At 40.7% G+C, this 15178-nt stretch overlaps 1 protein-coding gene across 13 annotated transcripts in view; it reads right to left on the bottom strand.

Annotated features, from left to right (window-relative positions):
- The window catches only part of CAST (calpastatin), a 513209-nt gene that overhangs the window by 295937 nt on the left and 202094 nt on the right, over positions 1 to 15178 (bottom strand). For 11 of the 13 annotated variants that reach the window (XM_069225757.1, XM_069225792.1, XM_069225782.1 and 8 more), the window contains 3 exons: positions 11034 to 11084; positions 2160 to 2201; positions 1895 to 2014 (listed from right to left, as the gene is read on the bottom strand). In XM_069225757.1, coding sequence (XP_069081858.1) covers positions 1895 to 2014; positions 2160 to 2201; positions 11034 to 11084 — 213 coding nt within the window. The remainder of the gene's footprint in view (positions 1 to 1894; positions 2015 to 2159; positions 2202 to 11033; positions 11085 to 15178) is intronic. The other 2 variants (XM_069225775.1, XM_069225828.1) reach the window with 1 other exon arrangement.

Genomic DNA, 15178 nt, shown 5'->3' with positions numbered 1-15178 from the left:
TCTAAAGACACTGGATGCAAGATAAGGAGGACACTGAGGACCTTATTTAGAGTTTGGTGGATGGGATGCCACATCAAAAAGTGGCAGCTATCCCATCCGGCATATTAAAAGTGCCACAACACTAGTAAATACAGTAGAGAAGATATCAGCCACGTCTGTGACAGAGAATCTTATCTGCCAAGTTCCAAATAAGGCCTTCAATGATTATTCATAATTTCACCAAGAAGGATCTGATGCCGTATTCTTAAACATCATGTGGAACAAGGTGCCCTCCGGTGAGAAGCACTTCCAGCAAAGGGATACCTCTGCTATTTTGGCAGAGTAGAGCCTTTAGAGTGTCTAAATAAATGAGGGAGTAGAAGCTGCACCAACCTAACAAACCAGCCACGTCAGCTGAACATTCTTGGTCAGACATGCATTAGGTTAAATGCTACATAATTTAATACATGTACTTCTTTCTAGTCAGGGCACATGCAATTTCTAAGAACCCTTCTGTGATCAAACACTTTGTTCAGACTTGCTTTTTTCATCTCTGACAATGATAAATGTAATACATTCTTTAATGCTGCTGTGCAAGGCTCAGCATCAGAACTGGTAGCAACGAGCCCTGCTTGAACCTGCTAGCATGATGTATGGTTTTAATGAACAGAAACAAAATTTCAGTCTCCACTTCTGCATCTGTTTCAGAGAAGTGTGTACAACTATTATGAGGAAAGCCGCAGTTCTACTGATGAGAAGATATCAGCCATTTAGACTTGTGTGGTGCACAGATGTGTACGCTCAACCATTTTCAATTACTTACACAGTATAAAACTTCTTTACCTACAATCCATTGATTCGGCAGAAGGCCTAAACAAATGGTTTAAAACTTCAGGTATACCAAAAGCTGCAGTGCTGTGTCCTTATCATGTCTATTTTGGATAGTGGCACAGTAAGCCCAAATACCAATGCAAGATCTGGACAGATTATGTGAGGTAGACGTACAAACTGAATTGATTCACCATTTCTGTAACTGCACATCACACCAGTATGACTAGGAAAGATTCCATTGAAGAAAAACAAAATCTGATATAGGTATTACTATAGAAATACCTACTTATAGTTTAATAATCAGTAGGTTTGTACCACTTAACTGTTGTCTGTGACATTCACTTGAAATGACAGATAGAAGGGGGTGATAAATAAAAGGTATAACTGAATTTCACATTGAGAGAGTGAGGATGACTTACAGAAAAATAATAAAATGGGAGGAACCAGTCAAATAAGTTACACTTTTTAAAAAATATATAGGGCCTGATATAGAGTTTGGCAGACGGGCTACTCGGTCACAAATATGATGGATATTCTGTCTGGCATACTACAAGTGCATTATATCCTACGGCACTTGCAATACGGCGGATGGGATATCTGTCATATTTGTGTGATGAAGTAACCCGTCTGACAAATTCTAAATAAGGCCCTCAGTCTCAATTGGGTTTTCAATGAAAATGCAACATATTTTGCACAGATCACAAAGATAACCTCTTTGTTTAGCATATGATAAAAAGTGTACAGAGAAAATTATCCACTGATTCCTGCATTTTAAACACTGGCTGCCAGATTGCACGCCTTCCTGCTTGAAGACAAGTTTAATGTTCCCAAATCATTGTCTTTTGGAGGAGCTAACAATCTATCACTTCTTTTGTATCCTTGGGATTACATACAAAGCAGGCTTTAATGGCAGGTTTACCACATTAGGAGAGCGTAATTTCAGCACATCTGAGAAAAGGTTTTAGCACTGATTAAGCGTTAAGCATGGACACTTCTGTAGACGTAAGAAAGAAAAAATGTGCTTCATTTTGAAAGGACAGATATGATGAACGGATATTTACACCTATTGAGAGAAACACCTTACCTTGGGCTCTTCTTTCTGTTTTGTCTGATTAGCCTTGGCATCTTGGCTAGGGGCTGGTTTTGCAGCACTAGGTTGCTTAGGTGGAACCGCAGCCGCAGAAGATTTGGTTGGACTTTTGGGCTACACAAATATGAACCACTGTCAGTATGCATGCTATTACCACAAAAGGCAAGACACAATTGTAATATTTCGTAGGCGAATAAATGTTCTCAGGCATATTGATCACACACAAACCCGTAATACACACACATGTAGTTATATTTACCGCTGCTTGGTCCTTTTGTTGCTTGGTTTGAGGGTCAGCTGGCTGCAAAGAGAGGAAACACCAAAGTTATGGGTAGATGACATAAACACAGTTCACTGCAAGTGACACACTGATCTGAAGAGTAGCCAACGTGCAACATATCCACCAAATCTGAAACTAGAACTCAGAAACAAGAGTTTAAATAGCCTCTTCCCTTTGTGACTGAATTGTTCCCATAGCAAAACTGTGAGCACTGTCGAATGTGTTTGGATGGTAAAATGCTGTGAAAAAGATGGAAACTTTCAGCTGAACTTCAAACATGAACATTAGAGGCCATGCAGATCATTAAAGCATGACCTCAGTCATATGGCCGAACATCTCCTTTGAAGGGTACCTCACTAAAAGAAGAAAATGCCTTTTTTACAGGGATATTTCTTGTGTACCTAGAGTATAGCTGTACCCAACTCAATGGTTTTAGTTCAGTCTAGAAATCCTAACGCTTTCATGGTCCTACTACCTAAAAATAAAAAGTCCCACTGGTAAAGTGCAGTGGCGTAAATTGCAGGATAAAAACCCCACCACCACTCATTAAGACTGCAATCACTTACTAATAGATACAACTCCTACATTATTTCAATGTAAAAATAATCAGGTGTACTGCAAATTCTAAAATCAAATTATTTTATGTTGAAACTAAACCTTCAGGTTTTCATACTTTCACTCTTGCATCTAACACACTTCTTGTCCAAAAAGAGCACTAAACAAATCTGTTTCGGAACACTATTTGCATTCACATATAAAACAAATATATTTTTGCACATTGCACTACCAGGTCAAACGCAAACTATGAGTAAGAGCTACCTTAGGAGGCAAGGCCTTACCATGTTAAATGTTAGCAAGGCAGACCTACTCATTAAATAGTACAAATGACAAAAAACGCAAACTTCAACTGAAAAAAATACATAATTGAAAAAAAAAAAATAGACATGCCTTTTCCAGTTGCAGTATGCCCTTAGAAGGCAAACATTTAGTATTTTCCAGATTCTTTCAACAATCAGATATAATTACACAACATTGATTAGGCTCACTCCAATAACTAGTCCTTTTACCCCTCAAAAAGCTATCCTGCGAATTTTAAAATGCACTTTAAGATAAAGCTCGAATGAGCTAAGCACAAGACAGAATTTTACATATGTGCGACAGGTAGATTGGGATTCAGGAACTGGTGGCTTTGTAGAACAGGACGAATGCGTCTGAGGAAACGACTAGCAATTTACATAAAGTTTATGTGAATCTGCCTTGGAGTTCCTTCAAGCCTTCACTTACAATGCCGGTAATTGGACTGCATACAAAGTGATGGTAACAAAATCTAGGAGTTTCATGTAATAAAAGTATAACTTTAAAACAGCAGCTTGTGTGCCACAGTATGCAAGATCACGTCAGTACAACCAAGGACTACTAACTACTGCCTATGGCACATCCTCTCTGCAACACTGATTTAATGCTTTGAGTCTTCTCTAAACTTTAATGTCTTTCCTGAAGTAGTGCTGAAAGGATGTGTGATGACAAGGCCCAGTTATGATCTGGAGAAATTAGCAGAATAGACGTGTTAGTCCTTGTTCTTTCCATACTTATTAGGTTGAGCGCACAAGCGCTTTGACCTATTGTAAGTATTGTGGTCATTTAACCACACCCATCACTTTCACTTGTTCGTGGGCTTGTCTTTCAAAAATCCTTTATCATCAATTGTAAATGCTTTACGTTTGTCCCTCATTGGGGCGGTTTTGTTACTGCCTAGCAGACTGCCCCACATACATGGATAACTGCATGATTGCTGATAAGTTTGACTGCAAGCGAACTTCTTTTTATTTTTGTGTCTTTCCTTTGCGCTCCTGCTCATGGCGGCCATGGCACTTTGAATCGGATCACTTAAGTCAACTGTTTTACTTTTTATTTCCATTTATGAGGCAAGAAAAGTCCAGTTAGGAATTTACAACGCCAATAGCTCCAACACAACCAAATGCGAGACCCATTGCATTGCAAATGCTCGTTTTTACTTGTCAATAGTGTATTCTTCTCTCATATCCCTCCATCTCTCTACCTCATCCTCAATACCCTGCTTCCTTTTTCCTCAGAGGGGTTTGTGTAATCCGAGAGAGAAGAAATGATCGGGAGCACTTAACAGGGAATGGACATGTCCAGTAATATGCCTCTTTCCTCTCCTGTACTGCTCTCTGCCCCTTGTTAATACATATGCTTCCCATCCTGCAGCAATTTCCTTAACTCTTTGAAACTTTCTACATTTCTACCCCATCCACCTCAACACTGGTCAGGCTAAGGCTCACTAATATCACACTGGGTTGCCCTTGTGTCAGTCACTGACTGACATTTCTTTCTGCTCGAGTGACCGTCCCATCTTCTGCTCTTCTTAATCCTCCTCTAGCTCCAATGGATTGTGCAAGACGTCAAAAAAATGTGGCAAAAAAGGGGCACTCCCACACTTTTTAGAGCAACTTCAAACCAGACAGCTCAACTTCACTTTTAGAGAACACAACATAAACATAACAGCCATATTTGTGGAGCGTAGATTCATTTCCAAGAAGGGATAGGGTCTCTTCGATCTATTGACAGATGTTCATTGTTACTTAACTCAATGGTAGCCATTTTATCAATTTAGGAACAATGTAATTCTGTCTGATACCATTAAAGATTGAACTTGTAAACATGGCATGAAATACAGATCACTGTAATGGATGTAGTAGGCCACTGAGCCCCTGTATCTGCTGAATCAAGAACCACAGCAAGCTGAGACAACATAATCGATTATCCTCATTTTTCTAAGAATGCACAATATGGCAGTGCAAAACAAATAAGAAATAATACACAATTGCTGAGTCGGTCAACAGTGACACAAATACACCACAAATGTCACACATCAAACTGGCCATGCTAAGGAACACTTTAAAGGAGCTTTCAGATGTGCTTAAATTCAAATACTAGGTTTCCTTATTGAACTCCATATGTATGCAAGCAACATCCAGACACATGCATCCCTTAGATATCCTACACACTGGAAAAAACCTTTTACAATCATAGTGCATCATGTTCCACTACACACCAACAACTACAATAGAGCTTATGAATTTAACAATCACCAAATGTAGTTTAAAAGGTCTATACATTGAAATGAAAACATCCAACTCTATACTCAATCCTGCATTACCAGCACGTTAGATCATGTACTAGCTAGCGAATCACAGGCCCTGCATCGATATATAATACAAAACATACATGTCCCCTAAATAAACAGTTAATTTAAACATGTTTACAGGAACTTATTTGTGCCTACACCATAACCACAAAGAAATCTCATATGGACAGAGCTATTCTTGCCCCAAATAAACAAATCCCTCGACCTCCAGGACAGTGACAATCTAGATCATTAGAAACAAATGCTTCTCTGAGTTATTTAGTGAAGTATTTTTTAGTCTATAACGTAAGTAATCACAGGCTGATAGTAACCAAATCATTGCTGGAGCTAAAGGACCAAAACGAGGACCACCACCTTCTGCATGTACTACCACTTGGCCAGAGGCAAAACCAATATAATACTGCTTACTTAGTGTAAAGTGGTTCATTAGATCATCCACTCTAAAAACTAAAGTCCATGCTCGAGTCAGACATTCTAAAGGGTTTTACCTCCATGCCAGCTCATTCTCTGCTGCCACGCTCCTCTGTTGTGAGACAATAAATGCCTTAAACCAGGGGGGTCTCCAACCTTTTGTGCAAAAAAGGCTTTGTCAATTTGGAATGCCTATACGTAGGTAGTATATGCCATCCACAGTTGCAGTGTCAGTGGCACAAAAGAAATCCTATCAGTAATTCTCGGCAAGCTTTATCACTCCAAAATAATCTTTAAATATATTTTGAAAATTCAGGCATTTTTCTCCAATCTCATTTCATAAGTCCTAAAAGTATACACATTTTCAAGTTAGAATACACACTTTTGCCATACATATGTTAATTTATCCAAACAAAAATTTCTAATTTAAAAGGCTGGGATGCACACAGGAGAGCTACTGACAGGTAGCTGGAGCGCTACCAGTAGGCTCACGAGCTACTCGCTGGAGAAGCCTGCCTGTAACTGAAAACGTTATGTCTCATTTAACCTGAGCGAAAGCCTAAGTGCGCTGACTGATCTGTCTCCCAGAACCAGTTTGCACTGACTGCCCTGCCCTTCCATAGGCTGGTGCATGATACCCCCTGATACAGCGGAATGGAATCTGTCGTCAAAAAGCTGCAGAGACTGTTCCTTCAAACTTGATATTACCCGCAGTACTTTGAATGGGAAGAGCTCAAAATCACTGTCCCATGACCCCAGGGTAGCCGATGTAGGTGTTGGTAGCTTTTCCAGTCATTAAGTATCATGTAACATTGAATGAAGCATGTGGAAAATTAACGAGCATAACATTGCCTGGCCTATCCCACTCATCACAAATACACACACAGATTAAACATTTAAGATTGAATTACGGTACGGAAAAACGTCACACTGACAATTTTGCAGGGTTAAGGACTGTGGCCATGTAGGAAAACATGTTCGATACCCAGACCAAAAATATCCTGATGATTTATAATAGTCAACATATTTAAAGAGTTCCATAAATGGTTGAATACACAGACGTACGCTAGTTCATTTTGATTATGCAAATACTGAAATATAAATAAAATACATCCGTTGTCTCGGATTTATACCACCGTTCTGAAAACTTCTGCATTACAAGGTATCTGTTGTTGCCGGCTGAATTTAAGACATTGCCTTTGAACAGGCAAAAGGCCAGTGCCAAGCAATGGAATTTCAGTCGCTGGGCAAGAAGAGCGTGCAACCGATTTTACAGTGAAGGTCTGTGCACTACACTCCTGCATTGCACAATATTACGTTGGACAGAAAAGGAGAAAAAACCTTCTTAATAAAAACAAAGTGGCACATTTATTAGGCACTCTCAGTGTGCTATGGCCAAGTTCTGGAGCACATCATGAAACTGCAGGGGTTACTTGGAGAAAAAGGTATTTTGCCACCTAAAAAAAAATTCTGAATGTGGGAATATCAAAGCACCTCGAAATTGCTGAACCTAGGGCTCTCATATACTAATGCAATCTACTTAGCTTGAGAACGTCCATTGACAAGCTTTGGCAATAAATGCCTTTGGCACAACGCATGACTTCACCTAGTTCAATGAAATGTGCATTTAGCTTAAAATAGACATAAAAATGCACTGTGTAGAACTTTACTAGCTCAAGGTACATTTCCGTTTTCGCAATTGGCTGCCACTCCATTTCCCTTTTAAAGCTGCTGACAGCAAGTATGGCTTTCACACTTGCGAGTCAGATGCTACTCTTGCAAACATCTGCACATCTTCACCAACCAAACACCCACGTTTCCAAATGAGGCAAAGTTGATGCTTCTTGGAGTGGTGAGAAGAGTGTGAGGGTACCCTGAAAGAGCCGATACTGCTGGAATGAATGAACTTCGCATCATCTGGAAGGTAAGTGCTGGCACTTTCATATGAAAACAAGGTCTGTCAACGCCAGTAGGACTGCTGGAATGAACTCCGCATCATCTGGGTGATAAGTGCAGGCCCTTTTCATTTGGTAACAAGGACTGTCAAAGAAAATATGGCTACCAGAACAAACTCAGAATAATCTAGCCGCTAATTGGTGGCACTTTTCATTTGAAAACAAGGACTGTCAACGCTAATAGAGGTTCTAGAATGAACTCAGAATAATCTGACCACTAAATGCTGGCACTATTCACTTGAAAACAAGGACTGCCAAAGCCAATAGTTGTTGACAATCTTCAAAAGCAGAATATGTGTTGATAAATCAACATCATATTTCATCTTGTAATGGAGCTTCGTTTGGATAAGAGAAATGGAGTGGTGCCTCTAATGAGGTGGCACCAACATTTTCACAAATTCATTTTCGTTAACATCAGAGCAGTGCCACAGAACAGACCCACCACTGTACCAATAACTAGAACTGTCAGGGTGTTGCATAAGATTCCCATGACTGTGAGGCAAATATGCCAAGTTGCGCTATAACTACAGACAAATTATGCCAGGTGCAGATGTGCAGCCACGAGTAGCTATGTCCCAAAAAAATGCAGATAAGCTGCAAATCTTTGTCTCTTGGGGACTGAAGGCTTACTTCTGAATAAATAATCAGGCAGTTGGACGTAGGGATAAAACAGTGTTGTAGTAAAGAAGGCACACTTCCTAATCCTTCTTCATTCTCAAGAACACATCTTTCGACCCACCTCCCTCCTTGGACAGCTCCAGTCAAGTTAAATGTAATGGTCAGCGCGAATAGTGGCCTAAGAGTCCTTGGCCCATTAGACGCTACTTCTCAAAGTGATGTCTGTCCTGCTTATGAACCAAAAAAATAATACAAATCTTATGAAAAGTTCCAACGTTTGGAAGTAATCAAAGTTGAGCAGCATCAATGCCCAACATGTAAAATGAACATATGTCTTTGAATAATGTCTGACAGAACTCTGCAACCCTCCTGTAGGGTGGCTAGAGGAAGAAGCAATAGCACGAAGAATGCAAGCGGGCCAAGCTGCGCATCTCGGGGCACACACCGCTGGAAAGTCATGGTCGCCATTTTATTTCTGTAAGCATGAACAGAGATGAACTGTTGAAAAGACCGGGATAGTATTTAAGAATGAAAGACAATCCAATCGGCAGAGACATGGAATCGTCCCTGACAGGTGATTCACCCCCTCTTGGTATTGGAGAGTGAGTTAATATTTAGAGCCTTTTGTGTAATCTTTGTAACATTTCAGAACTCTTTAAATGTCAGGTTCAGGCAGGTGCATTTTGCATAGCAAACTCGTTACCAAGCACTGGCAAAGCCGTTAGTTCTGGATTTCCTGCGTCAATGTTTGTAAATTCTCAAATGCCGGGTACATGCGTTGCAAGCACAAATGCTGTTTATCACATTAAAGGCTGGCCCTCTGGCTGCACCAATGCTGGTGAAAAAGTAGCAAAAAGTTCCTGCCTTCTATATAGAATGCATATAGGAGATAAAGAAGTGATGATGGCGTGTACTATTTCAGCTGTGAAATAGTGCCTCATACTTTAACTGGAAGCACTTTGGGAAAGGAGGAATGCATCGCCAAATAGGCACTGCCATGAGGTGACAGTGTAATACTCCCCTAGGTTGAGGCAAAGTTACCTATATGAATATTTTAAATAATTGATAAAAGTGGATCTTGCAGAAGGCTGCACTGTCAAGGAACACCGAAAAAAGATGTGGACCTCTAGCTTCTCTGCATAAATAGGTGAAAGCAATTGATTTGTGAAGTCAAGGGCATGCACATCCTTCCTTTGGGACAGGTCTCTGAGAAATCGAAGTGTTGTTAGGCGCTGCAAATTCCGGAGGCAAAAGACAAGAGAAATGCCTTCAACTGTGCGCTTAGCTCATACAGCATACTGATGAGTTGTGTACGCTGGCTACCTTCAAACTGTATAACGCCCAACATGGCTGATACTGGTCTGGGATAGCTTTTGCTCACAATTAGAGAGGTTGTGGCATAATGGTTCGGAAAGAGCTGTTCGTACTGGCACAGAACCTAGGCTGATTCCAAAGTGGTTGGTCACTCACAACAGTTAGTAAGCAAGCACTGGAAAGATGGAAGTACTCACCTATGCAAGATCTATTTGCTTTGTCATTTCTTTAGCCATATTTTACAGCAGCCTGGCTGAAAGTAACAAAAGCTACAAAAGCACTACCAAGCTGTCAATGCTGTTTGGCTGTGTCAGTGTTTTTTTTTTAATTTATTTTTTTACTTTCAACCATGCTGCACTGCAGCCGCTCTGCTGTACAACATTGTTTAAAAAACATTGACAAAGCCAAACAGTACAGATATTTGGCTTTGTCAATGTATGTTTGCCATGTTGTACAACAGCATGGCTGGGAGGGTGCAAACATCAGTGGGTGAGAAATAGCAAAAGGGCAAACAACAACAATAAGCAAAGCAACAAGAACAGGGCAATGATGGGGCAGGAACGATGGGGTAACAATGACGGGCAACAACAATGTGGAGCAGGATGCAGGGGGAGACACTGCCTGAAAACATCAGCACTCATATGGAGTGCTGCACTTAAATAACAAATAAACATCTGAGAGAAAATGCAACCGTGGAAGGACATTGGCAAGGAAGTGAAGCCGACAAACAATGACCAAATAGGAGCCAGCATAAAAGTTTCAATGAAGCGAACCAATGGTAAGCAATGGGCGGGTTCTAAGCCCCTTTCAGCCAACACAACATTCTATGAGTGACAGCGCATGCGCTCTCTCATGAGAGGCATGGAATGCAGCCCAGAGTACTTATCAGTGGCTGGGACTAGTTCAGGCAGTCCGCCCATCACTTTTTGTTTTAACAAATGAGCAAATGCAGTAATGGCATTGGGGTCAAGGGTTCTGTAATTTAAATCCGAAACTACTGGGATTTTAGTGGATCTACATTCATGGTTCCACAGATAAAAGACCATATTATTTCCTGGTAGCAACAAGAACAGCGGAATAACGTACAGAAAATCCAGAAGCACAAGACGTAACATGAAGTTTAGAAATAGTCCCCAAAATGGTGCGCCTGTAGGAGCTCCACACCACAGCGACGATCAGCATCTTATTGACAAATGGATTAAAGTACATAAACCTATAGATAACACATTTTTCAAAAACCAAAGATAAGTAGAAGTCGCTTGGTTGGGCAAATATTTTGTCTGTCAAAAGTGAACTCTCGCGTGCAATTTTCTCAACTCCTTTATATCTAGTTTGACCTTCATAACATGTGAAGCACGGGTTTAAAGCACTTGCATTTGAGCTTACCTTTGTGGACGGCGCTGTTTTAGCTGGTTCTGTTTTACTAAAAAATCCCCCCTGCAAAGAAAGAAACACTACAGATTAAAAACCGATGCACACGCCGAAAGCTCTTGCAAATGCACAAAAGAAAACAAGATTTAGCAATGCCGAAGCCGTGCTAGTGAGACTCGTGGAAAGCCAGAGCCCTACCTACTTGCAGCCGCGCTTGTTCAGCCATAAAAAGGCACGCCCGTAAGTTTTTTTTGTTTGCAGTTTTCAAAGAATTTTAACGTTATTTGAGCAACCCTTCACTACTGTTTGTCAGGCTTTACTGTTGACAAATCGCAGATTTTCAGTTCAGGCGTGCAACTGTAAATGTAAAAATTCTAAAGAAACAGCCTCTCAAGGCCAGAAACTCAGCATTTAAACTGCTAGAAAGTACTAAACAAAGCTAGCTAATCATTTTATACATAATATCAAAATGAAAGCGAAAAAGGCGCGTACCAATGCTTCAGAAAAAATAAATGGTGCATATAAAAGAAAAGTATAACAACAAGCTAAACTACAAAAATACCCAAAACGAAAAACGGCTTGCTCACTGCGGCAAAGTAGAAGAGACTTGGATATAGGTATCATTTTGAGGAGCTGCAAAAGTCCACTGACCATCGCTACCTGAATGACTGCTCAGTGCCGGCAACTTCCAGTCTCTGGCCGAAGCACACGGAGCTCCACCAAGTAACTACGCCTTGTGCTCGAGAATGTAGTACCCTGCAGCTTGTGAATGCTATGAAGCCCAAAGCAACCAAGATATCTCAAGTTTATTCATTAATGGGTAAGCGAATCGCGAGAAGGGTTAAAGTTCAGTGCTGAGTAAGGCCTATAATCTCTTGAACACAAGGCAACGCCTTCCTCCAAAGGAGTTTGTGAACTGTGATAGATGGCAGGCGACAAAGTGCTACAGAGGAAGGAGATCTCAGAGTAGACGCGTATAAATCAAGTCTCTCCAAAGCAGCTACCGCAATAAAGTAAGCATAAGAGCAAGAATGGCTTCATGTAGTGGTTGAACTTAAGTACCTTTCTTTTCGTTTGAGACACAAGCCAGTTCTAAATCTGTCCTTTTCAATTCTGTCATTAAGTTTCAGTTTCCAATGAAATAATATCACGATGGGACAAATCTTTTGCAAAATAGTAACCATGAGCTATTGGCCTATATAACTATATCCACAGATTTGTGATAATTTGGTATTAATACTAATAGTTACAAAAAATATCAGGCAAAGTTTCTCCATATAAAGATCATATAATAAACGATTTACTTTTCTAAATGCCTTTTTACTGTTTCCCCTACTTGTTGTATTGGAGAGAGAATATTCAGATGCACACGTTTGGACGTAAGAGACTAGCCTTGGTAAAGTGTGCGCGTCATGTCCCATGCAACTTCGTCTCAACTGACGTGAGCACGTATCATCTCACACGCAATGCCTCCTAATATTACGGTATGTGCCAGTCCTGGCCTCGGAGACACAGGAACTCTAGCTTCTCCAATGACTGCACCTGGATAGTGTTCCAGGATATGTTCCTACCTATACCACCACCAGTGCAGTGTTTATCCATGTGACATGTCTATGAGGAAAACAATGAGGTAATCTGAGATCCAAAAAAAACAGCGAAGACTCACACATGATGCACAACAATAAAGTGAGCCCCTTCCCAATGCTGTGGGTATGATATGTAGAAGATTGTTTAACAGTCAAAGGCAACAAGCCCAACAGACATTAAAGATAAAGAGGAAGAGGCAGGAGAAAACAAAAGAGACTGGTCACTATTTAAGTAGACATGACATTTTCAGTAATGATCTGATTTTGGCGTTCAGAAAGGAGAGAACAGTGCAATCAAAACCATACTGACAGTGAATAACCTTTATTCCTGCATATACTGATTAACTCTTTGCCAATCCACAGTTACATGATCATCTATCAATCCTAATTACCTGACAAAACATAAAGAATAAGAAAAGAGCCCTTAACAAGGTAGGATCCCTTCACCCATGTCTCCAGTTTTTTTCTAACACACTGTTGACCAAAAAAGGACCCAAACTAAGCAAAATGTAAGAGGCTGGACTGATGCAAAGAACATTTGATCCCAATTGGAGGTAGGAGTCGTGGATGTTAGGGTTCATCTTAACCATTGTCCTGTTAATCTCCAGTCTGCCATAGTTGGGGTTAACTACATCCTCATCAGAGGCAACGTTTCAAGAGTTTGTGCCTTAAGGTAGGAATGGACGTTACATCCATGCAAGAAGTATATGCCATACAGAAAAACGATCAAAGGAAACATAGGCAGGTGTTTCAGAAACAGCAGAGCTAGGCCACCATTTTGAGCAACATTATGGGCCTGATTACAACTTTGGAGGAGGTGTTAATCCGTCCCAATTGTGACGGATATACCACCAGCCGTATTACGAGTTCCATAGGATATAATGGACTCATAATACGGCTGGTGGTATATCAGTCACATTTGGGATGGATTAACACCTTCTTTCAAAGTTGTAATCAGGCCCTATGTGCTGGATGACCCTATAATTTACTAGGATATGCATGCTGCAATAATCAGATGTGTGAAAACACAGTCAATTAGAAAGTGATCCCACCTCAACACCTAAGTTGACCCAAGCAGAGTAGCCATTGCTTTAGTCCTTTTATGATTTGACAGTAAAACATTTTTGCTACCTTACCTTTTCTACACAACAGTTTTTTGATTTTAACAAAGTCATAACCCTTCTTAATGTGATATCATGCAAAAGTTTCTCAAGAATGTTATAAGCATCCTTATTTCTTACCACTGTCATACATCTCATGGAAACTGTGGACAAAGTGGCGACATTACCTTTCCCAAGGATGTCAGCCAAGCAAAAAGGTGTATGATAGTTGACTGAAATGGGTTACCAGTAAGTGTAAAAAAAAAAAAAGAGTACAGATGGTGGGTGAGGAGTAGGTTCGAACATGTGAATGCCACAGATAGGCTGTTGAACTCCAGATTACACAACCCCAGAGTACATCATTAACATTCACTGATTTCCTGTCTACTCCTGTGTTAGACCTTGGCGTGGTTTCCTCTAACTTTTTGCCCTCTGACTTCCTGTTTTCTGACTTCATTTTTGCTGGCTTTTAGCATTCTGGGCACTTTACCACTGCTGACCAGTACTAGAGTGCAGGTGCTCTGTACTCTAAACCATGGTAACATTGGCTTATGCACAATTTGCATATTTAATTTACTTGTAAGAACCTAATAAAGTGCACTATATGTCCCCAGGGCCTTTAAATCAAAAGCTACTAGTGGGCCTGCAACACTGATTGTGCCACCCACTACAGAAGTCCTGCAAACATTTTTCAGGCATGCCATTTCAGAGCCTGGATGTGCAGTTTTAAACTGCCATTTCAATCGGGCAAGTGTATCCACTTGCCAGACCCAAACCTTCCTTTCATTACATAGAAGTCACCCCTAAAGTGGGCCCTAGTCAGGCCTAAGGGCAGGGTCAGGGTATTTAAAAAGGAGGACGTGTACTTTTAAGTTTAACATATCCAAGTAGTGGAAAACTGTTATATTCCTTTTGCAATACTGCAAGGCCCATCTCTCCCATAGGTTAACACTGGGGTCACCTTGAAGCATCTTTTACTTATAACTTCCAATTGGGAAAAAATGGGAATATGGAGTTTGGTGTCTCTGGTCTCAAAATTCAAAATCACAACTTATGGGGAAGTCGGATTTTAAGTTTGCAAGTCTGAAAATGCAACTCTTAAAAAGTTGGCAGTTTCTTACTTTAACCATTCTGTGTCTCTGCCGGTCTCTGAATACACGTTTGGGGTAGATGACAGCTGGGATTTGTACATTCCCTCTAAACAGTCACGCACAAAGGGAGCTTAGGTGTGACATTTGCATCCTGATGGCCCATCACCTGGCTGATGGGTCTGCCTGGGCTAGATGGGAGAGAGGAGCTGACACCTACACCTGAACAGAGATGTGCCTCTCCTCACACAATGAGCTCCATACCTCCTGTAGAGCTTCTGGAGCCAGAAAAGGAAGGGAAGGGGCCTTGTAGTCTCCCCCACTTCAAAGACACATTTTGGTATAAGTACTACACCCTAAACCCCACCAAATCAGTTCACTTTTGG

This window comes from Pleurodeles waltl, chromosome 1_1 (assembly GCF_031143425.1).
Source record: "Pleurodeles waltl isolate 20211129_DDA chromosome 1_1, aPleWal1.hap1.20221129, whole genome shotgun sequence".
Classification (NCBI taxonomy): domain Eukaryota; kingdom Metazoa; phylum Chordata; class Amphibia; order Caudata; family Salamandridae; genus Pleurodeles; species Pleurodeles waltl.
Note: the sequence above shows the minus strand (reverse complement) of the source record. Positions and strands in the feature narration are given on the sequence as shown.